This window comes from Lissotriton helveticus, chromosome 8, assembly GCF_964261635.1.
Source record: "Lissotriton helveticus chromosome 8, aLisHel1.1, whole genome shotgun sequence".
Lineage (NCBI taxonomy): Eukaryota > Metazoa > Chordata > Amphibia > Caudata > Salamandridae > Lissotriton > Lissotriton helveticus.
The window spans coordinates 292249604-292274021 of record NC_136069.1 but is presented as its reverse complement, the minus strand read 5'-3'; the positions used below and the strand labels follow the sequence as shown (position 1 = coordinate 292274021).

Sequence of the window (24418 nt, the reverse complement as noted above, 5' to 3'; positions counted from 1 at the left end):
TATTATTATTATTATTTAGTCACTGATGGGTGGTTCCTTTGGCGTTCCCACGACAGTGCCTATAAAATAGGCACTGCAATGGGACCGTCAAAGGAAGTTCCAGCACGGCATGAACTCTGAAATCTATGCCGTACTGGAACTGGAGGTGCATGCACGTAGGGGGGCACCTGTTGTGCCCTCCAGGGTGCGTCCACATGGAGTGAGGCACAAGGGGGCCCTGCAGGGTCCCCTTTCTTTCCTCACCGCCACTGTTTTCATGAAGGAAAGACCTCAATGAAATCAGTGGTAGTGAGGAAAGTCATAATATTCTTAGTGGGACCATGGCGGTCCTGCCAAGCATATTACTGCCTCAAGACTGCCGCACACTACCAAAGAACGGCAGGTCCATTAGCTGAGTTGGCAGTCCCAGTGCGGCATAACCACCAAGGTCGTAATGTGTCTGTCGGAAGACCTCCATCGCTGCCTCACCACTAGCCTGGCACTCTGAGGACTGCCAGACTCGTAATTAGGCCCTAAATAGTCACTGGCAGGGAGTCCTGCCATTTGCAAAATCTCATCTACAGGAGTCTCAACCTACACCAGTAGCTGGACAGGGCCACAGCAGCATGGCCCTTTCCAGTAAAAAAGCCATCCTGTACCTATGTATGCTGGTTTGAAATGCCCGTTTGGCACTGTAATACTGGTGGGCAGAGGATGCATACTGCTGAAAAGAAGTCCTCCATTTGGATTGGTTAGTTTCCAGCTGCGTGGATGATGGCCAATCACATGCCTCCCATTTACCTGCTGTGGTGATGTCTAGGGAAATGTATACTCTGCCAGGGGAAGACGTGCAGAAGTATTCTCCCTGGTATTGGCTCCTCACTGGGTATGAAGAACGGGCATTCTTCATGCTTGCACGCAGGAAGAAAGATTATTTTTTATAATCCTGCTCCAACCTGGTGATACCACCCAGGGTGGGTTTATGGCCCACATTGAGGTCCCTCCCTTCAATCTATGTCGTATTTACATAACACCTGCCTATGAAGAACGAACACTGGAGAATTCAGTGACAAACTGCATGCTGTATCGATGAATAAAAATAACTTTATTATTATGTAAATGAAAAGAGAGACTAAAACGAGAGAATCAAAGTATCTTTGCAGATATTAAACATGTACTTGGTGCAATGTAATAATAATAATCCACATTTGTAAAGCGCACAATCACCCGTAAGGGTCTCTAGGCGCTGGGGGCCGTCGGGAAGATTAAGCAAGCTATTGCCCAGAGTCACATGGTGCTGGGCTAACCTGCCGCCGGAGCCGGGGATCGAACCCTGATTCCCAGATTCCATCGTCAGTCGCCCTGGCCGCGGCGCCACACCTCCCCCAATGTGACAATGAAGATTAAATTCACATTACAAGACGTTTCTTGAATAAGGAAAAAATGCATCATTACTGTACTGGTATAATCGCGGCTTTAAAAAATACATCCATTCGGGGATAACTGCAGAAAGGCAAATAGTTTCTTCTAACTAAATTAATAATTGTTATGACAAAATCTTAAATGCTCGAGGAAATGTATTCAGATAAAAAAAAACTGCTGGAACATTTCTAAAATCCTCGAATAATTTGCTGGATTCTTTTCTAACTCCTTAAAAAGCAACAAATGTCGTTTGTTGCAGCTTCCAAGGCCTCTAGATTGTAGCAAGTAGAAAAAATAGTATACTGTAGAATGTTAAAATATTTCAGTAGAAGATCTGAGATAAAGCATCATTTCATCGCCATTGTTACATTGTACTGCAGGTAGAAAGATAGTGGTTTCAAATCACACAAATAATGCCGCCAAGTATCATTTCTCTAACAGCCCAAAAACAATGGACTTCAGAAACTCCCATTTCATGAAGGGTGATGTGAAGTACATTATTGGTTCAAAATGGCAATTGGAACTACCCCCAGCCCGCTGACTCCACCCACAGCCAATAACTACTCGATAGTGTACCACAGCATAATATTGTATAAAAGCACCCTGGTGATCTATCTCCATTTACTAAATCAGGTTAATAGATGGGCGCGCCGAAACAACATTAAACACCACAAATGAAGATGCAGTTTTACTTTGAATGGCACCCGGTACTTAAATAGCCAATCAGAGCAGAGAGTCAGCTGTTAATTGGTAAGATACCACACATCCCAGATAGACAAAACCAATGGAACCCCACAGCTAACTCCTTGCCAGATACTAGTTCCCGCATACACTTTCTGGGCCTATTCACAACAACATAGGAATAAGTGAAGTAATACACCTATAGTACTCTTCTACAAATTCTTAAATGCAATTGTGAACTGGCCCTAAAATATCTAACCTGGAAATGGGAATATTTATTAATATCCATATACAATTAGAATAAATTGAGAGGTCTGTGCGCTCATTATACTTTTACTAATAGTGTGTTGGAATGTAACAGGGTCAGTTCACAAAGGCATGAAAGAGTATGTAAAGACCGCTCCGGTAGTACTACTTTCCGTACTCATTAATGCTTTCCTAGCTCTGCCTCTTTATGTCTTATTATGCAGGAATGAAGACAGCCTGCTCAGGACTATCACGGTAGGCATCATTGAAGTCAACTGGAATCCTAGTTGGAAAGACTACTAGGATCCTGCAATATAAACAAAAGGCCCAAATCTTTATGGGTCATCTTTTTTTTTTTAAAGTTTTATTTATTGAGAAATAGAAAAAAGGGGGGGAGTGAGGGAGAAGAGTTACAATAAGCGGATGAAAGAAATAAACAATATAACAATAATTTCATAAAAAGTAAGCATTACAAGCATGAAGAATTATGAACATATCATAAGAGCATAAATACAATAAGTAAAACACAGTAAATGGAGACTAATAATTGTAGAAATCAAATAAGAGAAAAAACAGGTAATAGGAAAATCACGGGGACTTGCGAACTTCAACTGTGTCAGGATTAGGAGAGGGATGAACAGGGGTAGAGGAAGAGAGGTATGTTACCAAAGGAAGCCAAATCAGGTCACGTTTAATAGCTAGGGAAATGGGAGATACATAATTGGTGTCTAAACGATGGTTAAAACAGACTGCATTACACCATGACTGATATGAAATATTTGTAGCTTGTTTCCAGTTAGAAGTGACATGAAAAGCTACAGCAATGAAAAGGTCAAGTAAAGGGTAGTGATTGGGAGAATGAGGGAGGTCCGATGAGAGGGAGCCAAGAAAAACTAGTGAGGGTGAAAAGGGAACCTGAAACTGGAAAATCTTTTGTATTTGCCGCCAAACCAATTGCCAGAAATGGGAAATAGGAGGGCATTCAAACAGCATATGTTTAAGATCTGCAGAAGGGCAGGGACAAGCCCGACAGGTAGGGGGTTTATGGGTCATCTTTAATATTTATTTGTCACTGTGCTGCAAGCTCTTCTTGCATATGTTTTGTAAGGGTGTGCCATGTATTCTAAAAGAAATATGGCAATGCAGTGTACGCATCATATTTGTTGAAACTGGATGGGGCTTCTGTGATCAAATCATGGCTGCAGCGGGGAGTTACATTTGAAGCACAATGTGCTCTGCCTTTTGTGAAGTAGGAGATGGCTTCTGTGGTGATGGCAGCAACTAGTGAAGCCTCTATGCATGCATATGTAGGAGAGGTGTCAAATGTCATCTGGGGTGGGGCATTCAGGCCAGCATGAATCAAATACTTATTCAAAATGTAGTGATCAGTAGGAAGCAGATTCACCAGTTACGCTCAGCAATACCTCAAAATTGCCAGCCAGCTTCAAGGTCAACAGTATAAAAGAATGGGGAAGGAGGATTCAGTTCTGCCTAAAGTAATGCTGCAGCAACAGAACGCAACATCTGCTATTTTAAAACTCCATTCCCACAACAACAAATCCCTGATCCCTAAACATAGGTTAGGAACACAGAGGAGGTCCTGCCAAAGGAATGAAATATCCTTAGACGTTACACTGCCACCACCTCACCATGCAAGTAAGCACCCAAGAACACCAACACTCAAAGGTCTGACTCATAATCATACAGAAGAGGAACATCAGGGTTTGTGCATTGGAACCGAATAACAGAGTTTACAACCTTCTCACAGGGAGTTTGCTTGGTCACCTTGAAGAATGGGATGCTGAGTTGACATTAATGCACTTGAAACTATGGCTTTTGGATTGCATTTAAATTCATGCACAATTGCACTAACCCGCTATATCATCAGTTTGTTAATACAAAACCATCTGAAGTGTACCACGATCTCCCATAGCAGATAATTCTTTTTGTCATGGCTCTGCATTCAGTAAAGTTAACTGTAGACAAATCCCCTATAAACAGATCATGGTCTGAGTGACAACATTCTACAAAACAAATGTTGCCCTGGCTTGACTCTTTTCATGGCTGGGCTCATCTTCTGGCTATGAAAGTAAGTCTAAGAATAAAAACAGAGGAACTGGTCTAAGATGAATTTTAAAGAACACCATACTGTTCAAACCTTAGAGGAAGCCCACCAGAGAAGCCGGGCGTTGCAGGAGCCCAGTTTATTCTATGAGGGATATTTACTTTGAGAAGTTTAAAGTTAGATACCACTAAACATGCATCCATGCTTTTAGGGTGCTTGGACCCTAAGGTGGACAACTCCTTCTGCTTGCCTATTTAACACTGGCCCCCTGTGCAAATTCATTAATGATTTATCATAAATACTGATTTGGATAAGTGAATTTATTGCCCACATATTGTTATTAAAAATATTGCTCCCCTGAGTGTAGATTTTCTATGAACTCCAAAGGAGCAATATTTTTGTAACCCTTGTTCATGACACAATAGACCAGATTCACAATGGTAAATATGCACATGTATATGTACTCATGTGTACATTTACTACTACACCTATGTGTAACTCTTCACTGCTTTGCCATTTACCATTTCCAAGTGTACAGTTACATCTAGATGTGGACTTACATGTCTCTATCACCTCAAATCAGGGGATGCAGCCCAGCTAGATTTACCAATGTAACATTACCCCAGTAACTTTGTACATGTATGTGGAGATCTCCACCACCTTGGTAGAGATCTTACTATGGGAACATTATTAAAGTTTATTATTCTTTAAAAAATAAAAAAGATACATTTATGAATAATGTATATGTAAATTAATTTAAATATTAATTATTAATCTAAGACCTAGAAGTAATCAAATAAAATATTACAACACATCAAATGATGTGTATTAAAACAGTAATTCATTTAAATAAATTAATTTAATTAATGTGTACTTTAAAAGAACTAATTAAAAACATTCCCACCCTCACAAGCATTTTTATTTTTGTTTACTTTGTAGTAAATTTTATAAAAAATGTGGCTGTTAAATTAATATCAATTATTTTAATTTTTTAATAAAAGTTAATGGTTTAATAAAAAATGTATTAGGTTTTTTATTACATTTCAAAAGAATAAAATAATAAAGATAAATATGTTGAAAATTCAACATTAGTTTTTAAAAGGTGTTATTTTGTTTCCCTGCTGCCATTGTTTTCCACAGAAGTGTGTTGTAGTACCCATAAGTGGACAAGAATTTGCTAAAGTATTACTGCAGGAGAATATGGAAATCTTGTTGAAGCTTCAACCAAACACTGTCTCTGCCGGTCCCCAGATCAGAGACCAGTATGCAACACAAATGTACCCTATTAGGATTTGTGTTGGCCAAACGCCATTTTGACATACATTGGACACACACCCTGCGCCCCTTGGGCAGGTTAAACGGGGAACTGATCTATGTGAATGGGGTGTCGCTGAGGAGCACCGCCTGCGCTCAGTATGTATAGATGAGAATACAGAACATCATTTGGAAGCTTGGGGGGACATTTTAGAGAAGCTACAGTTGGCTGGGCAGACTGGAGAGGTTGCCACAATTTTGACCCAAATGACGACCTCCACAACCCCTATGGAGCCACAAGAGACCAATCCATCTACTAAATGAATGCTGCTGTGTGAGGGAAGTGAATTTGGAGTGAGCGTCAAGTATGGTAGTCCATACATTAGGGACTGTGCTGAGGCAAGACATAACCCTAGTAGGTGTACATGAGTTTGAATCGCAGTCCCCTAAGAGACTGACATTGGATACTAAATACACTCTATGCCCAAGCTTGCGGATAGTTACTATATCCACTTGATGCCTCGCATTACATTCCCGAAGTCCTATAACTAAGTGAGCCGCGCGTCTACTCCGAGAGGTGTGGGGGAGGGAGGGGGCTGAGGTGGACTCCAAAACATATCCAAGCCTGTCTTCAAGAGTCTAAAAATGTTAAGATATATTATCTGACTGCCTGTCGCTGCCAGAGTTTTGTTTTTGTTATTATTGTTCATGAATCAATTCATACGTTCGGTATGGAGATGTGTTGTCCAAAATGTTAACCCTAGGCCTATGTGCTGGGCTAATCCCGGGTCGTTGTAGATACAGAGAGGGTACTCAGATTTGTGAAGTGCGTTTTTGTCACTATTCTTATGCATTGTACCTACATGCAACAATTTGTGTACTGATGAATGCACAATTCTGAAATAAAAACATATTTTCTTTTTTAAAGAATGGACTACAGTACATTTATGCAGTTTTTTATCAATTTAGAAGTGCAGTTTGTGAATAGCAATGGTTTTACTCTTTTGTAAGTGTGTTTATATTAGGATCCCCCTTCCTAAACCCCTTTTTACATTTCCCTAACCCTTCCAATTTAATACTAAAGAGTCCCCATTTTCAAGACTGTTAGAAGGGGCAATCTCCGAGGGCCAGGCTGTGCTCACCCGGTCACCCCAAGATTCACCTCTCCCACAGAACTTGCCGAGTCTTGATTGGGAGGTCCCCACCGGGGAGGACTTCGGGTCTAGGATCGTACACACTGAGCTCACACCACACTACGAACAGACACCACACCGTTGGATTCTAGTAACAAGTTCTTTATATAGCAAATAACGAAGGAAGCACTCTTGTATACACAGTGGTCAAGGGACCACAAAGTCTTGGAGGATTCGGGAAGGGGGAAGCGGGACAGTCTTTTAGTCTCTGGGTCAGTACGCGGCGTACCCTACGCACAGCTCTCAATCCTCGAGCCGGGGGGTACGGGATGATGGTCGTACTGGCTGCCTCACCTCCGTCGAGTCGGCTCGGTCGTGATGGTGGTCTCGATGGTCCAGCCGGACCAGAGTACTCCTCGAGCCGCGGCGAGGTCAGCAGGGCTCGATATGGAGAGGTTCGTGAGAGCCGCGACAGCGTCAGCAGGGCTCCGAGGGTCTTAGAGGTCGAGCCGCGACTGCGTCAGCAGGGCTCCGATGGTTGCAAGTTCAGCTTGAGCCGCGACCGCGTCAGCAGGGCTCCGATGGTTGCAGGTTCAGCTTGAGCCGCGACAGCGTCAGCCGGGCTCCGATGGTCTTAGAGGTCGAGCCGCGACAGCGTCAGCAGGGTTCCGATGGTTGCAAGTTCAGCTTGAGCCGCGACAGCGTCAGCAGGGCTCCGATGGTTCAGGATGAGTCTTCTTAGGGTCAGCCACGATCAGATCAGCAGGGCTTCAGGTCCAAGATACAACTGCCCGCTAGTTGTCAGGCGGGCCCAGTTATAGTCCTTTTTCTCTTTGATCTCCAGACCCTCGCAGGCAGGGGTCTCCGGCCCTGGGGGCTGGTCGTTGGCGAGGTCCGGCGGTTGGCTCTTTGATCCCTTTGAAAGATGGGTCCGGGAATTCCCAGACGCCCAGCGGGTCTGGAGCCAGCCCTCGGGGAGGCCAGAGGGGTGATCGAACCTGACCCACAGGGGAGGGCCAAAGGTGTGACAGACACCAGCCCCTCAGGGGAGGCCGGAGGTGCCATCGAAACTCCCTGGCTTATCTCACTCGGGAGCCTTTTACCCCCCAGCCGGGACTGGCGCGCCTTTGGAGTCTGGGTTTCGCTGGGGCCGGGGTCACGCTAGGCCCAGGGAGACAGGGATGTCGGGAAGGGAAGATGGCGTCCGGGCCTTGTGGGGCATGCAAGGTTAGGCGCTCGGGGCCGGGCGTGGAGCGGGAAAGGCAGGCCTGGTCGAGGGTCTAGGGGGATCTAGGTATCACTGGGTAGGACGACCAGGCTCGGGTTGCAGGCTACACTAACGGGGAGGCTGCGCAGGGGACTCGGGGTACAGGCCTACGCTCACAGGGAGTGGAGGGACAGAGATGAACCACGCCACGAGGCCGGGTCCAACACGCGTCCCCCCCAGCTGAAGGCGGGGAGAACTACCCATCCTCTTGGGGGTTCTCTTCGCTGAGGCGGAAGAATCGGGACAGGCCGTCGGCGTTGGCGTGGTCAGAGCCCGGCCGGTGTTCGACAGTGAAGTCCATCCCCTGGAGGGAGATGGACCAGCACAGCAATTTGGGATTCTCCCCTCTCATCTGCATTAGCCACCGGAGAGGTCGGTGGTCGGTCTGGACCCGGAAGTGAGTACCGAACAGGTAGGGCCTCAGCTTCTTCAGGGCCCAAACCACCGCGAAGGCCTCCCGCTCGATGGTGCTCCACCTTTGTTCTCGAGGGAGTAGCCTTCGGCTAATGAATGCCACTGGTTGGTCTAGGCCGTTCTCGTTCACCTGGGACAGGACAGCTCCGATGCCATGCTCGGACACGTCCGTCTGGACTACAAACTCTCGGGAGTAGTCGGGGCCTGGAGGACTGGGGCAGTGCACATGGCGTCTTTTAAAGTTTCGAACGCCTCTTGGCAGGCGGAGGTCCAGCTGACTTTCTTCGGCTGGTTTTTGGAGGTTAACTCCGTGAGGGGGGCTACGATGCTGCCGTAACTCTTGATGAACCGGCGGTAGTACCCCGTGAGCCCTAGAAACGCCCGCACTTCCGTCTGGGTCGTGGGGGCCTCCCAGGACACGATGGCATCGATCTTGGGCTGGAGGGGGGCTACAAGGCCGCTTCCGACCTGGTGCCCGAGGTAGATTACGGACCCTTGTCCGATCTGGCACTTGCTTGCCTTAATGGTGAGACCGGCCCTTCTCAGGGCCGTCAGCACCGCCCAGAGGTGCTGGAGGTGCTCAGGCCAGTGGGAACTGTAAACTGCGATATCGTCCAGATACGCAGCGCTGAACTCCTCCAACCCCGCCAGTACCTGGTTCACCAGCCGCTGGAAGGTGGCGGGGGCGTTCTTCATCCCGAAGGGCATCACCCGGAAATGGTAGTGACCATCCGGGGTGGAAAACGCGGATCTTTCCTTGGCTCCCTCGGTGAGGGCGATCTGCCAGTATCCACTGGTCAGGTCGAACGTGCTAAGGAAGCGAGCAGCCCCGAGGCGATCGATAAGCTCGTCGGCTCGGGGGATGGGATGAGCATCGGTTCTGGTGACTGCGTTGAGCCCGCGGTAGTCAACGCAGAACCTCAGCTCGGGAACAGCACCGGGGGCGGCTGCCTTCGGAACCAGGACCACGGGACTAGCCCATGGGCTGTCAGAGGCTTCGACCACCCCGAGAGCTAGCATCTTTGATACCTCGGCCTTGATACAGGCCCGGACTCGGTCAGGGACGCGGTAGGCTCTGTGCCGTACCGGTGGGCTGTCCCCGGTGTCCACGTCGTGGACGCACCAGTTGGTGACGCCGGGGGTGAGGGAGAAGAGGTCCGAGAACTGTCCCAACAACTGGCGACAGTCCTCGCGCTGCTCGGGAGAGAGGGAGGAGGAGAGACTCACCCCCTCTACGGAGCCATCTTTTTCTTTCACGGACAGGAGATCGGGGAGAGGCTCCGTTTCTTCTTCTTCCCCATCGTCCGTGGCGAGGAGCAAGCTCAACTCGGACCGGGCGAAGTGGGGCTTGAGGCGGTTCACGTGAAGGACCCGCAAGGGGTTCCTGGGGGACTCTACATCGATGAGGTAGGTCACCTGACTCTTGCGCTCTACCACTTTGAAGGGCCTTGTCCACTTGTCTTGCAGGGCACAGGGCTCTACGGGGGCCATAACCCAGACCTGCTGTCCGGGCTGAAACTCGACCAGAGTGGCATTTTGGTCATACCACCGTTTCATTTCTTCTTGGCTGGCTTCGAGGTTTGCCTCGGCCAGCTCTCGGAACTTCCTCGTCTGGTTCCGGAGGGCCAAAATGTATCGAAACACATCGGGAGGGGGCTCTGGGGCCGCCGTCTCCCACCCTTCCTTGACCAGGGTGAGGGGTCCCCGGACGGGGTGCCCGTAGAGCAGCTCGAAGGGGCTGAACCCCAGGGATTTCTGGGGGACTTCGCGGTACGCGAAGAGGAGACAGGGAAGGAGGACGTCCCACTTACGCCTCAGGGGCTCTTCGAGTCCCATGATCATTCCTTTGAGGGTCCGGTTGAAGCGTTCCACCAGACCGTTACCCTGGGGGTGGTATGGGGTGGTGAACTTGTACATCACCCCACATTGTTGCCAAAGGGACTTCATGTATTTCGAGATGAAGTTGGTCCCTCGGTCACTGACGACTTCTCGAGGGAATCCCACCCGGGAGAAGATGGCCATGAGGGCCCGCCCCACTACGGGGGCGGTCACAGTTCGGAGGGGAACGGCTTCGGGGTATCGGGTGGCATGGTCTACCAGCACCAGGATAAAGCGGTGCCCCAAGGAGGTCCGGGGGTCGAGTGGGCCCACAATGTCGATTCCCACCCTCTCAAAGGGGGTACTGACCACGAGGAAGGGTTGGAGGGGAGCCTTGCGCTTCCCTCCGCTCTTTCGCTGGACTGACAAGTGGGGCAAGACTTACAGTGGGCCTCCACATCGGAGCGTATGCCCGGCCAGTAGAAGTGGGTGACCAGGCGCTGGTACGTTTTGTCTTGTCCCAAGTGTCCCGCCAGGGGCACGTCATGGGCCAGGTTCAGGAAAATGCCGCGGAAGCGTAGGGGGACCACCAGCACTCGGCCGGACCCTAGCTCGGCGGACTTTTGCTCGCTGTATAATAGGCCGTTTTCCCAATAGATAAAGTGGGAGCCGGACTGGTCACCGGCGGCCTGGGCGGCGGCCTGCTGCCGCGGCCCCACCAGGGATGGACAGGATGTCTGCTCTAGGCAGAACTCTTCTCGGGATGGTCCCCCTTCCTGGCGCCATTGGGCCAGCTCAGGAAGGTCGTCCAAGCTCGGGGTCGGTTCGACGTCGGGGCCGAGGGGCCCTGCGTCGGGGGGGAAGCTCTCCCCAGGGACTAGCTCAGGGGTCTCAAAGGGTTCAGGGACCTCGGGGTCCTCGGGGGTCGCCTCTAAGGTCACCCCTTCGGGGGTGGTCCTTCGGGCGGTCATCGACCGGGTACTCACACAGGCCCACTCGGGTAGGCCCACCATCTCTAAGTGGGTCCTTTTCTCAACCCGCTGCCATGGGGAGCTCTCTAGATCGTTGCCGAGCAGGCAGTCCACCGGCATGTCGGAGCGGACCGCCACTCGTAACTCTCCAGAGACGCCCCCCCACTCGAACGAGACTTGAGCTATCCGGCAGGTGCGGACGGAGTTATCGGCTGCGATCACCCTGCAGGAGATGTGGGGAACAATCTGGGCTTCGGTGACGAGGTGCCGTTTGACGGCGGTGATACTGGCCCCAGTGTCTCGGAGCGCCCCTATGTGATGGCCATTGACAGTCACCTGCTGCCGGTACTTCTCTGTGTTGTCGGGTAGGGGAGCTCCAGGGACCATCTCCCTATCACCCAGGGAGACTAACATCATAGCTGCGGGTTCAGCTCCCTCGAACTCTTCCTCCCCCTCCTCTTCTAGGGCTACTGAGGTGATGTGGCGCACTGGGGGCCCTGCAACGGCAGGCTTCTGGAACAAGGGGCAGCGGGGGTCATTGGCATAGTGCCCGGGTTTCTGGCAATGGTAGCAGGCTTGGCTGACCCGGGGCCTTGGCCTAGCTGGGGGAAACCCTGCGCGCGCTGTGGGAGGCGAGGTACCTGGCTGGTTTCTGGGGGGACTGCGCGGGGACCCTACCTGGGAACCCCTCTGTCTATTCTGACCCCCTCTTCCCCTCGGGCGGGATGGTCCTTGTTCGTTTCGGCCAGTGTCCCCCCCCGGGCCCCCGGGGTACTCTGGTGCTCACCCAGCGATCGGCCTCGACTGCCAGCTTCCGGGGGTCGGCCAACTTGCTGTCCAGGAGGTGCTGTCGGAGTTCCACAAAGCAATTCAGGGACAAATGTTCATACGCAATGAGGTCGATGAGCCCCTCGAAGGTGGATACTTTGCTGCCCTTGATCCACCCTTCCAGGGCCCGGCTGTAGAAATTGACATATTCTACCCACGTGGTGCCGGGGATCTTCTTGCATTCTCGGAAGCGTTGGCGGTACATTTCTGGAGTGAGCCCGTACCTTGTGAGGAGGGCCTCTTTCATGTGGCTGTAGGAGGTCTGTTCGGCAGACGGTAGGTCGAGTAGGGTGTCTCTCCCCTCACTCAGGAATCGACCCCACAGCCCGGCTCCCCAATCTTTCTGCGGAACTCGGTGTGAGGTCATAGCTACCTCGTAGGCCTTGAACCATTGCTGGATGTCATCGTTTTTATAATATTCTTTGACCACATCCTTGGGGATGTGGACCTTGGGTTCCACTGGGGGAACAGACTCTCGGGTCGCTGCTGTTTTGTTGCCTTCGTTCCGGGCCTTTAGTTCGATTTCCAATATGCTGCGCTCGTGCTCCAGCTGGAGCTTCTTTCCGTCATGTTCTCGCTGGAGCTTCTTCTCCTCCAGTTCTCCTTGCAGCCGCAGCTGCTCGATGGCTAGCTTCTTCTCGGCCAGCTTGAGCTCTCCTTCCATTTTCAAACGGGCTAGTTCTAGCTCGTGGTTTCGGTTGCGTTCTCGGTCGGTCATCTCTTCTCGAGACAGACCTCTCTCGGGGCTGTAAGTCCGCGTCGGGGACTCTGCTCTTTCTTGTTCTGGAGCGCGGGTTTCGATCAGGGGTGCTCCCCCTCCATCGGCTTCCGTCGGTGCTGGAGGTTGGGCTCCGGTCTCCACCCAGGCTGTTAGAGCTTGTTGGAAGTCCTCTTTGGTGTTTAATCCCGTTGACGGGATATGGAGATCTTTGCAGAATTGCTTGAGCTCACGGTGTGAATAGTCTCCCAGAAGCTCCATCTGGAAGGTGGTCTTGTCGGTCGTGACGCTCATGGCTGCTCTTTGTTCGGGTAGTGTGTCAGTACTGTACGATCCCTAGACGTAGGTTCTTATCGCGACGCTGCCACCAATGTTAGAAGGGGCAATCTCCGAGGGCCAGGCTGTGCTCACCCGGTCACCCCAAGATCCACCTCTCCCACAGAACTTGCCGAGTCTTGATTGGGAGGTCCCCACCGTGGAGGACTTCGGGTCTAGGATCGTACACACTGAGCTCACACCACACTACGAACAGACACCACACCGTTGGATTCTAGTAACAAGTTCTTTATATAGCAAATAACGAAGGAAGCACTCTTGTATACACAGTGGTCAAGGGACCACAAAGTCTTGGAGGATTCGGGAAGGGGGAAGCGGGACAGTCTTTTAGTCTCTGGGTCAGTACGCGGCGTACCCTACGCACAGCTCTCAACCCTCGAGCCGGGGGGTACGGGATGATGGTCGTACTGGCTGCCTCACCTCCGTCGAGTCGGCTCGGTCGTGATGGTGGTCTCGATGGTCCAGCCGGACCAGAGTACTCCTCGAGCCGCGACGAGGTCAGCAGGGCTCGATCTGGAGAGGTTCGTGAGAGCCGCGACAGCGTCAGCAGGGCTCCGAGGGTCTTAGAGGTCGAGCCGCGACAGCGTCAGCAGGGCTCCGATGGTTGCAAGTTCAGCTTGAGCCGCGACCGCGTCAGCAGGGCTCCGATGGTTGCAGGTTCAGCTTGAGCCGCGACAGCGTCAGCCGGGCTCCGATGGTCTTAGAGGTCGAGCCGCGACAGCGTCAGCAGGGCTCCGATGGTTGCAAGTTCAGCTTGAGCCGCGACAGCGTCAGCAGGGCTCCGATGGTTCAGGATGAGTCTTCTTAGGGTCAGCCGCGATCAGATCAGCAGGGCTTCAGGTCCAAGATACAACTGCCCGCTAGTTGTCAGGCGGGCCCAGTTATAGTCCTTTTTCTCTTTGATCTCCAGACCCTCGCAGGCAGGGGTCTCCGGCCCTGGGGGCTGGTCGTTGGCGAGGTCCGGCGGTTGGCTCTTTGATCCCTTTGAAAGATGGGTCCGGGAATTCCCAGACGCCCAGCGGGTCTGGAGCCAGTCCTCGAGGAGGCCAGAGGGGTGATCGAACCTGGCCCACAGGGGAGGGCCAAAGGTGTGACAGACACCAGCCCCTCAGGGGAGGCCGGAGGTGCCATCGAAACTCCCTGGCTTATCTCACTCGGGAGCCTTTTACCCCCCAGCCGGGACTGGCGCGCCTTTGGAGTCTGGGTTTCGCTGGGGCCGGGGTCACGCTAGGCCCAGGGAGACAGGGATGTCGGGAAGGGAAGATGGCGTCCGGGCCTTGTGGGGCATGCAAGGTTAGGCGCTCGGGGCCGGGCGTGGAGCGGGAAAGGCAGGCCTGGTCGAGGGTCTAGGGGGATGTAGGCGTCACTGGGTAGGACGACCAGGCTCGGGTTGCAGGCTACACTAACGGGGAGGCTGCGCAGGGGACTCGGGGTACAGGCCTACGCTCACAGGGAGTGGAGGGACAGAGATGAACCACGCCACGAGGCCGGGTCCAACAAAGACAATCCTTCCTATCCCTACCACATTTACTACAAAACAAGTGTACATACATAGTGGCGATCTCTGGGCAGAAAAGACAGGAGAGGTAGTGGTGGAGGTATCTGGCTATAGACTTGTGAACTGCATATTATAGTATGTGAGAAGTACTACTACTTTACTACTTTACACACTACAAAATGCAGATTGTAAATCAGACTCAATATTTTTGACAGGTGATATTTAAGCCACATTATTTTAGCACCATGGCAGAGGCAGCAGTGAGTGCAGGGGATCAGTATAGACTATTTGTTTGTTTTTTGAGGGGCAATGAAATACTGTGTGTGTGTTATATTTTCAATAAATTGTGTGCTCTCTTACTTGCTCCCCTGACTCTTTCGTTTATTTTATAAAATGACCAACTTATAATGAAAAGTACTTCTGTGAACTTCTGAAGGATGTTTGATTTTAAATTTTCTGGTCTGGCTTGAAAACACAGCAGTATGCTGGCCTACAGTTTCCAATATACAGAGTACAGACTTTGGGTCAACCATTGCCTTGAGTCAGCGCCTCTTAGCCACTGTTTTGAGACTTTGTCAACCATATCTTGGATCAGTCTTCATGAAGTGGGTTACGTTTCAACGCTACATGGTTGTATGAAGCTTGAATAGTAAGGAAGCCTTCATTTAAGACCCTCTTTCAGGGCTGGCTCCAGGGTGTTGCAAAAAGTGCAGCCGCACCTGGCACTGACCTCGGGTGGTGGGGCGCTGTATTTAGAAATAATACAGGTTTAAAAAGCACCTGCTGCAGAGTTCCTTGTGTGCCCAGCAGTTTTCAGCAACAGGAAAAATGTCAAGATAGCTATGGTGATTAACCTTGTGTTACACACCCCACACCCAGACAGCTATTTTTAATCTCATATTTTCACTTCTCTCCTTTCAAGCGAACTTTTTTATTACTGCCCAACTACTCTTGTTTAATGATAGCATTTAAGTTGAACTTTAGTATAATTCCTCTTGGAGTCCTGAATAGGGTAACTTTAGTACAGTTCCTGTTGGGAATCCTCAACTGGGTGAAAGGAGACATTTGAAAAGTATCCTAGAGGACAATGATGTAAAAACATTTTCTACTTTAAGTTTACAAATATTAACACACATCGGCAAAGCCAATAGGACTGGTTTTATTGTGCTAACACTTGAAAACACAGGTATGCACAGCACAAAAGCATGCATCAGCACATTCAACCCAGACCTACTGGCATTCTTTCTTTTATGACTCAGTCTCCTTTTTAGTGGTTAAAGTTTCTTCATCTCATTTTATCCCATTTGATAAACTACACCCTCACTCTTTGTTGTTCATTCTAACACTCACAGTAACTCGATAGTAATAAATCACCTGGATTTACAGAAACCATAAGCTAAAGTTTTCACTCGGTGCAGTAGCAGATCTTTGAGTTCCACAACTTAGAATTGAGAACACATAATACAGCACGCTGGGCCACATTTCGAAGTTTGAAACTCTGAATATTTGTAGTTTTCCCAGGGCAAATACACCAGGATTTATCTAGAGAAAATAATTTGGAGAACAAATACTGCAGGAGATGTAATTAGCACAGAACTTTGAACCCCAATTTAATGCAAACTACAGTTTGCTCCAGAATCCAGTTTACTGTGGGATAAAAAATTAGGCCCTTATTGGAGATTAATCAGGATTAATTTACTCACTCTCTTGCTTGCTGACCCAGCTTATTAAACTTATCCCTACCCCCACATTTGATCTATACACTCCCTCTTTTGCGTCTGATGTTTTTGTCTCCAATCTCCCCCTAACTTTCTGCGTATAATTATGCGTCATAAACCAACATGGTATGGCGTGATGTCCACAACTTATTCAGGAAAAGTGTGCCGCACAAGTATTCTGGATGTAAACAGTCAACCACACAAATGCTCCATTTCCCCTACAAATTATAACTTCCAATCACTTTCTGCCCGTTCAGAAGGTTTTCTCTGCCACTGTCAGTCTATCACTATGATTGCTGTGTATGCAGCTCATAGTTATCCATTAACAAGGAGCAGAAGTGTGGTTCCTGTGCACACCACATACCCTTTTGTGCATAGCCAATTTCATCACAATTTTATAGTTCAAGGTCTTGGAATCTTTTCCAGTCGAGGCTGATAATTCAAGCAGGAGGCCACACATGCACACACACACTCACCCATCTACATGCACACTCACTCATACCCATCCTTTGACAAGGGCGAATACAAACACCCACTATTCAACACCAAGCTCAGTCTGACACACTCTACATGTTTGAAAAAGCTGTGGCCCTTAAGGACGGGCTGCTACTGATCTTTGTTTAGCGGATGCTACAGCCGGGAAGCATGAGAGGGCATATAGGCCTGGAAAAGTACCCCCTGTCTATTTACTAAGCCGGAGCATCTACTTCAATGTAGCAGACAGTCAAGTGCATCCACCACACCAGAGGGGACGCACTTGACTGTCAGTCGCATCAAGGTATCAGCACCATTCAGTGCTCCTCCATAGTCCAGCCTTTATTCCTGATAAAACTGGGCAGGGTAGGTAGCAGTGCTTATTGCAGTACAAGGACATGTCCTACCTCATTCACACATGATGACCTCTGTTATATGCATGCACAGATGCCCAACTACGCAATTGGCTGGTTGGTAGGTGACATGTAATTTAAGAAAACAGAGAAACAAAATTCATTCAGCAACATATCCCAAAACATGGCAAACAGAAGATGAGGCCTTCAGAGTTAGTTCTGAGACCAGAGAATCTACAAAACAAAGTATTCATTGGTTATGCTGTTTTCAGTGTTTGATTATTACAATGTGCCAGAGCCCACTATCATAAATGCTTTTAAAAGCAACCAACGCAGATAGCTTGTAAAAAAGCAAAGCTTCCAAAATATGCCATTAGTCTCTGCGAATCATCCCTGCAGGAAAGGCTTCTTCGAGTGTGTGTGGGTTGCCCACTGACTGCACTCCCCGGTGGAATAAAAGCACGGCACTACACCTGGAGCTCTGCAGTGTCGCCCACTCACTTTTTTCCTGAAAAGAGTTTCTGTAGCAACAACTTTATGAGATTCAATGACGGCATTGTAGCTGACAATCACCAGAGCCGAGGCAGATCGACCGGGCTATTACTGCCCACAATTTCACAAGGGAGGTTGAAGGATTTTTTAGGATACCTTCATGGAAAAAATTGTGGTAAAATTAAGATCCTATACAAAACATCGCAGGAAGAATAACATTGAACGAACCAACCCACGCACAGACCTATCCAATACCTTGATCCCATCTGTCTCTTCTTTAATTGAAAAGATTATTCATTCGCATGTAAATGAGAAACAAATGTTCAAAGCAAAAAATAAAGAATAGAACTTAGTAGTTTATGAGTATAAAAGGATGCCCAGATAAAAGATCAAATCCTTGGCCTTTAAGGACCTGCAATTTGAAGGATAAATCCCATGGCCAACCGTAAATAAATGCTAAATTAATTTAGGATTGCAAAGTCATAAAGTTGCAGTTGGTTACCTACAGGCAGAACAATTTCTGAATGCTGATACCAAGAAGATTAAAATGCCCAATATAAAAAATAGTGTGCATTATGTACGAAAGTCACTCTACCACCTGTGCTCAATCAGCATAAGGTGCATAAACAATACGAGGTAAACTCACCAGATGCTGCAAATAAAAGCTAATTTCTTTCCCTCAACACTAAGGCTCTCATTGAGCGACCTCCGGCCCTCAGCGGAACACTACACCTTTGGTAATTGCAGTACTTCAATTGATAACGGTATCCCCTCTGCAAATTTAGCCTAATTTCCCCATCTCCCAACAAACCCTACAAATTACTCCTCAATGGGGATGTTGGAACTATACAATAAGCAATATTGTAAATCCCATTTAGAGAAGGATCAAGTGAGGACAATGCCTTCACTCAAAAACTGAGCAAGTTTCAGAGGTGTGCGCTGTTAAAGCAGAACAGTTGACAGTTTAGAAATCTTGCAAATGCTGCTGGATCTAATGAACATTTGCATCACATTTGAAGATGCAGACTTTTCTAACTTATAGAAAATCTTTTTAAGTAGATGTTTCACAGTGAAGTACATTAGGAAATTCACAGCTTTCACAGAATTTCTAGAAGTCTTCTGGTATTTTTGTGAATTACTGAACAGTGAGAAATGTGTTCCAAATGGACTAGCCATCTTACGGGAGCCAATAACAGACTTTGCAAAATAGCTTGAAAATGATGTGTCTGGTACATGCATGTTAGCACCATATAAGGAGAGTCAACTGCCCGTGAAGCGTATAAGAAGCAATATTAGGAGAATTATCAGTGCACTGTACCCATCAGTGTAGGAATGCACCTCACATTGTTGTAATACATGAGATTTGCAAAAGATTCTCATTTCAGCTTTTGTTTTCATCTATCTTTGAACTTATAATTTCACTATTTGTTTTTTATATTTTTATTTCAGTTAAGGGATAACACATTGGTAATTGAGTTATTTTTCAAATAAAATTAATTGTTCATCTCAGGACCTACATTCTGTCATCATGTTATTTAAATTCAACAGGTTTTTATGTTTTTGAAAGTGAAACAATTTCCATTCTGTTAACACCTTCTCCTTGACCCTACATTTGACCATGCATTTCATATTAATGATCCGGAAAATATAATTTCTCCTAAAGTATGGGAGGACATGAGGTATAGGCTATTTTTGTAATCGTATTGTTATAGGAGTTCTGCAATAACTTACTGTGCATCATCTCCAAAGTTTCAAAAGTCACATTGCTGTTAACATGTAACAGAAAGGGATGGGCACACTGCCAAAATCTTAGCTTCTACTTTCCATAGTTGGTCTCATGCGGAACAGGCCTTTGTCCATTAAGTTTATACTGCATTGGATATCATGTATTTAATTGTTTTTAAAAATCCTCATGTCAACTTTTGGCTTCTCTACGACACTGGAATTTAGACTAGCAATTATCGCATACCCCTTCCATCCATACTCAATTGTGAAGGTTGAAGATCAAGTTAGACTCATGAGGAATATATAATTTTGGCTCTGCTCCAAGGAAGGAACTGCATGCATGGTAATAAGTTTGCCACCTAATTAGAAAGCATGGGGATTTACCCTATAATAACTTGTAGTTCTGAAAAAAACACGGAACATAGTTGTCTTGACGGTATTCCTTAAGGACAGAAAGCAGGGCATGGTCCTGAAGTGGAGTGTGGGTCCATCCTAGCGTGTATCATGGTTGTGTGGTAGTCTGTTTAGGAGTTCTGAACCATCTACCCCTAAAAACCTTTTGTTATGCAAATAATTGGTATTAATACTGAAAAAGCAGACACAATAGTATTGTAATCCTGCTTATAATGTTCGACAATTTATGCAATTAAGACGGGAAAGGGATGTCAAAACTCAGTACAAAATTCAGGTATGGGTACGTCACTGCCAATGACAACCGCTTTCCCCCTCCCCTTACCAGTGGTCATATTAACATTTATAACTGCTTGATTGTGATAAATGATGTTTAAAAGAGGGGAAGCAGCATTTACAATGTGACACAAACCACGCGCTTTTGGTACAAATCTTACATCAAATGCGTCTTTACTACGTATATCGTTACAATGACATGCATTAGGGAAAGCAGCATTAAATTTTAAAGTCCAAAGCTTTCCCCACTGTTGCACGGACTGGAGTTTGAGTAGTAAATTCTACCGCTCCAAAGTCCAGCGCTTTCCCTAACGCATGTTGTTGTAACAATATGCGTGGTAAAGGAATGTATGGTAAAGACTCATTTGTTGTAAAGACTGCGGAGTGACGGCATGCATGGTAATGGTATGCGTTGTTCCGACACACAACCCTCAAAGAGTAATCCCCTCCGAAAACTACAATTTGCATGGTGATCCCATTGCCAATATGAACCCAAAAGAGATTCAATAGAAAACATCTATTGAAAGGACTGTATCTGTGCAGCCATCTATTTTTTTTCTTTATAATTTTAGGCTTCTTTTTTTCTTCCACTTATGTTTTCCGCTAGAACCATTCCTCCAAATTATTCAAATTATTCTTTCTTTCACACTTGATCTTTAAAAAAAAAAAAAAAAAAAACTGCAGGTTTGTGCATCCTGTCTTTTCTTTTGTGAATCCTGATTGTTAGGTTTTATATATTTTGAATAATTTGTATCTTCTCCCTCTTATGCTTCTCATATCCTTTTCACCAGTGGTGTAAAGCAAAGTGATAGGGAAATCCCGCAGAATGTGATATGATCGCCCACATCTTACAGATATTCATTGGTTTTCAGCTGAATAGAGTCCCCCCTAAAAGGATGCGGCCCTAGGAATGTTTGGGGGGCCCCTCAGCCCCGCAGGGGCTGCGTGGCCTGCGTTACACCCCTGCTTTTGACATATGGAAGAATGGTCTGATCAGGAAGTGGCTTGCAGGAACTGTGAAACTATATGTGTGTCATGGCAGCATGTGCTGTCTTGCATGCCAGTTCATACCGTGCATATAATTATCACACAGACAGCTGCCCAAGCGCATTTTGTGTATTATTTTTAATTTTTGTGGCAATTATTTGTATTTTAGGTGGAAAAATATTGCCCAGACCTAATTGCAGCGTATTGGGTGAAAGTACACAGCAGAGACAGGATTCACAAGACAGTCATAAAGATTAGATCAAAGTAACCAGTTATTGTTTGCAATGCGCTTTCGCATGGCAGCGAAATGCAAGACACTCAACTATGCTTTGGCTTCACTCCCTTCCACAGGCCCTTCACAAGCTTGCATTTGAACATTGATAGAGTTGAAAGGAGCTACGAGGAGACATTTCAACCAACAGGATGTCAGTAGGATGTAGAAACAACACCAAAATAACAGATTCAGCTTTTTCTAGCAAGGCGGCTGAACCCCTCTCTTTCTCCTTGTGATCCACAGCCTAATTCTACTCTGTAGCCGACTGTTCACATTCAGAAAAGTTTAACACCTCAACTTTAGGCTGTATAATAGAGAATAGATCGTTAAACGTACATGTCTACTTCCATTGCAAGCTATTTCCTTCATATTGGTATTATGGGTATTCATAGAAATACAGGTATGGCAAATCAAAACATAGCAAGACACTCGTTTTAGCACTTGCCCTGGTGAATCTTAAACAGTAAACTTTACAAGAAAAACTCTAAGGTACTGGTCAAGTAGATGTGAATAACAAAAAACGCTTGTCAGTTTATAAAAGAAAGTTCCAATAAAAACGGGAAAATAATCACCCATAGAGAAGAGCAATATGCAGTGAGCCACGTGGAAAGACATGTCATCACCCTGCGCATGCGTCACTGAGCAAGTTACATATAGTTATGCCAAAATTATGCAAGACTGATATTAACAAAGATTAACCTCGCTCTTGCAATTTTATGTGAGTTCCCACCATAGATAGCAGATTGGGCCGAATTTGCTTTAACAGTGTGCTGATGTACTTTCAAATAATTAAAAAACATGATCTCTTCCATACACCATGCAAAAATCCAACAATTAAATCACCTATCTTTGAGGTACTAACTTCAACATTTCTGCATTAAGTAACTTGCACATACCTCATTGCCATATTGCTTCCATCAATGACTATTGGTCGTAAGTTGTGATAGTCATCCATCACCTCCTCCTGGAATGGAGAATCTGACCTCAGTGAGTCAACAGAAGAGGCTTCACGGAGTACAGCGCTGTTGGAACTGCCACTAGACTGCTCCACCTCACTCTTGTTTCCAAGTTTGACAAGTTCACCCAAAATATCGTTGATTAAAGCATCCGTTCCCAGTTTATTGAGCACCAGTTGAACCTGTTCCTCTGCATAGCCTAACTTAAGTGCAAACTCTAGTTTGGTTTGGTATTCCTTCACCAAGTCAGGAGGCTTCTTTACCTCTTTAGAGGCTGCCTGGACCTCCTCGATCTTAAGGTCTTGTAAAATTTCACTTCGTTTTAGTATATGAGGCTCGAAGCGAGGAGACCTGCACAGCAGGCGGTGAGGTTTGGTTACTTGACAGTGTTTGGCTGCAAATCTGCCCAACTGTTCAGCTTCATTGTCAGAACTTGTGCTCCCTTCAGAGTCGCAACTAGAGCTGCAAGTCTCTTCCGAGGTCTCCTTGTCGGAATCCTCCTTCCTGGAGTTAACTTTATCCATTGTTGGTTTCTCCACCATGGACCAAGGTGCAATTGCACTCAAATGTGTGCTGGAGTTCTCCACATAGAGGTGGCCAAGGTCAAGCTCCAAATGATCTTCCAAGCCCATGAAGCTGCTGCATGTACCCGACTCCGCCTCGCTGTGTGTTCGGAATTCTTCATGAACTGCCTTATATTCCTAGAAGAGAAAGATAATACATGTTTACATTTTTTACGTTTAATTGGAGTTACTATTGGCAAGCCAGCACCATCAATTAAAGTTGGATGACCCCCATGGCGTAATCTATTTCATGACGTCAATTTTCTAATGATATTTCCTTTAAGACTTTGGGGCTACTTCTCAAAAGCATTTGTGTGTATAGAAAGTAGTACACAAGGAGTACTCGCTTGCATACTTTTACATGACTTCATGAATTGGTCCCTATACGCCCAACTCCCTATTAGTAAAAGTACATAGAGGCCTTAGTCCTTTCTATTTGTACTAATTGTAAATGAATATTCCCATTTTAGATGTTTCAGGGCGAATTCACAAAGGCATGAAAGAATACGTAAAAGGGAACTACAAGAGCCCAAAATTATGTACTCAAAAGGTGCCTTTGTGGTTATACCCCACTAAGTATATTAAGATTTCTTGCATTCATGCAATTATTCACCAAAATAAAGCACTGCTGAGGAACAGGAGTGCAGTTTTTATTTTTTAAACTGCAAGGTTCAATAGAGGCCAAGAAAGGAGCAACAGTGAGGTATCTCAATCTGTAATCATCGGAGTACCATACAGGCCGACGAAGGAGCAACAGTGAGCTGTCTGAATTTTAAAACAGCATGGTACAGCTCAGACCTAAAAAAAAGAGCAACAGTAAGCCATCTCAACTTTTACCCAGCTGGATATGAACGAACAAACACAGGAGCAATAGAGAGATTTATCATTTTAAAAGATCATAGAAAAGTCCAGACAACAGAGGAGCAACAGTGAGGCATGTCAACTTCTAGTCACTGGGGACCAACAAAGAGCAATAAAGTATCTCAATTGAAATGATAATAGCACACTCCAGACCAACTAAGGAGAAATAAGGAAGTATCTCAATTGAAATGATCATAGCACACCCCACACCAACAAAGGAGCAATAATGAAGTTTCTCAATTGACATTTTCATAGCACATTCCAGACCAACAAAGGAGCAATAATGAAGTATCTCAATTGGAATGATCATAGCACATTCCAGACCAACAAAGGAGCAATAATGAAGTATTTTATTTGTAAAACGGCAGGGTACAGTACAAACCAACAAAAGCTCAATAATGAGGTATTTATGTTTTAAAGTGGAGGGGGTATGTACAGCCAGAGGGCAAATAATGAGGCATCGTGATTTTCAGCACTCGGGCAAAGTCCACGCCAACAGAGGAGCAGTAATGAGGCAGTTTAATTTTAAATTGATGGGTGCCGCACAGTTCTCCAAAGCAGCTACGGGGAGGTGTCATGGACACAGTTGCCATCAATAATCAGAATATGATTACATTTTACCCTTTGACAAAGGCCATTATTTTTACCACACAGTCAGCTTCCTTTCTGCTTCAGAATTAAGTGAGAAAACAAACCCC

The 24418-nt window shown here is 46.8% G+C and overlaps 1 protein-coding gene across 1 annotated transcript in view; it reads right to left on the bottom strand.

The window, feature by feature from the left end:
- Nucleotides 1-22991, bottom strand: part of ZC3H12C (zinc finger CCCH-type containing 12C) — a 91820-nt gene extending 68829 nt beyond the window's left edge. The window contains exon 1 of the mRNA XM_078657058.1: nt 22237-22991. Within this exon, the coding sequence (XP_078513184.1) occupies nt 22237-22928 (692 nt within the window). The 5' untranslated portion in view covers nt 22929-22991. The remainder of the gene's footprint in view (nt 1-22236) is intronic.
- Nucleotides 22992-24418: the final 1427 nt, after the last annotated feature.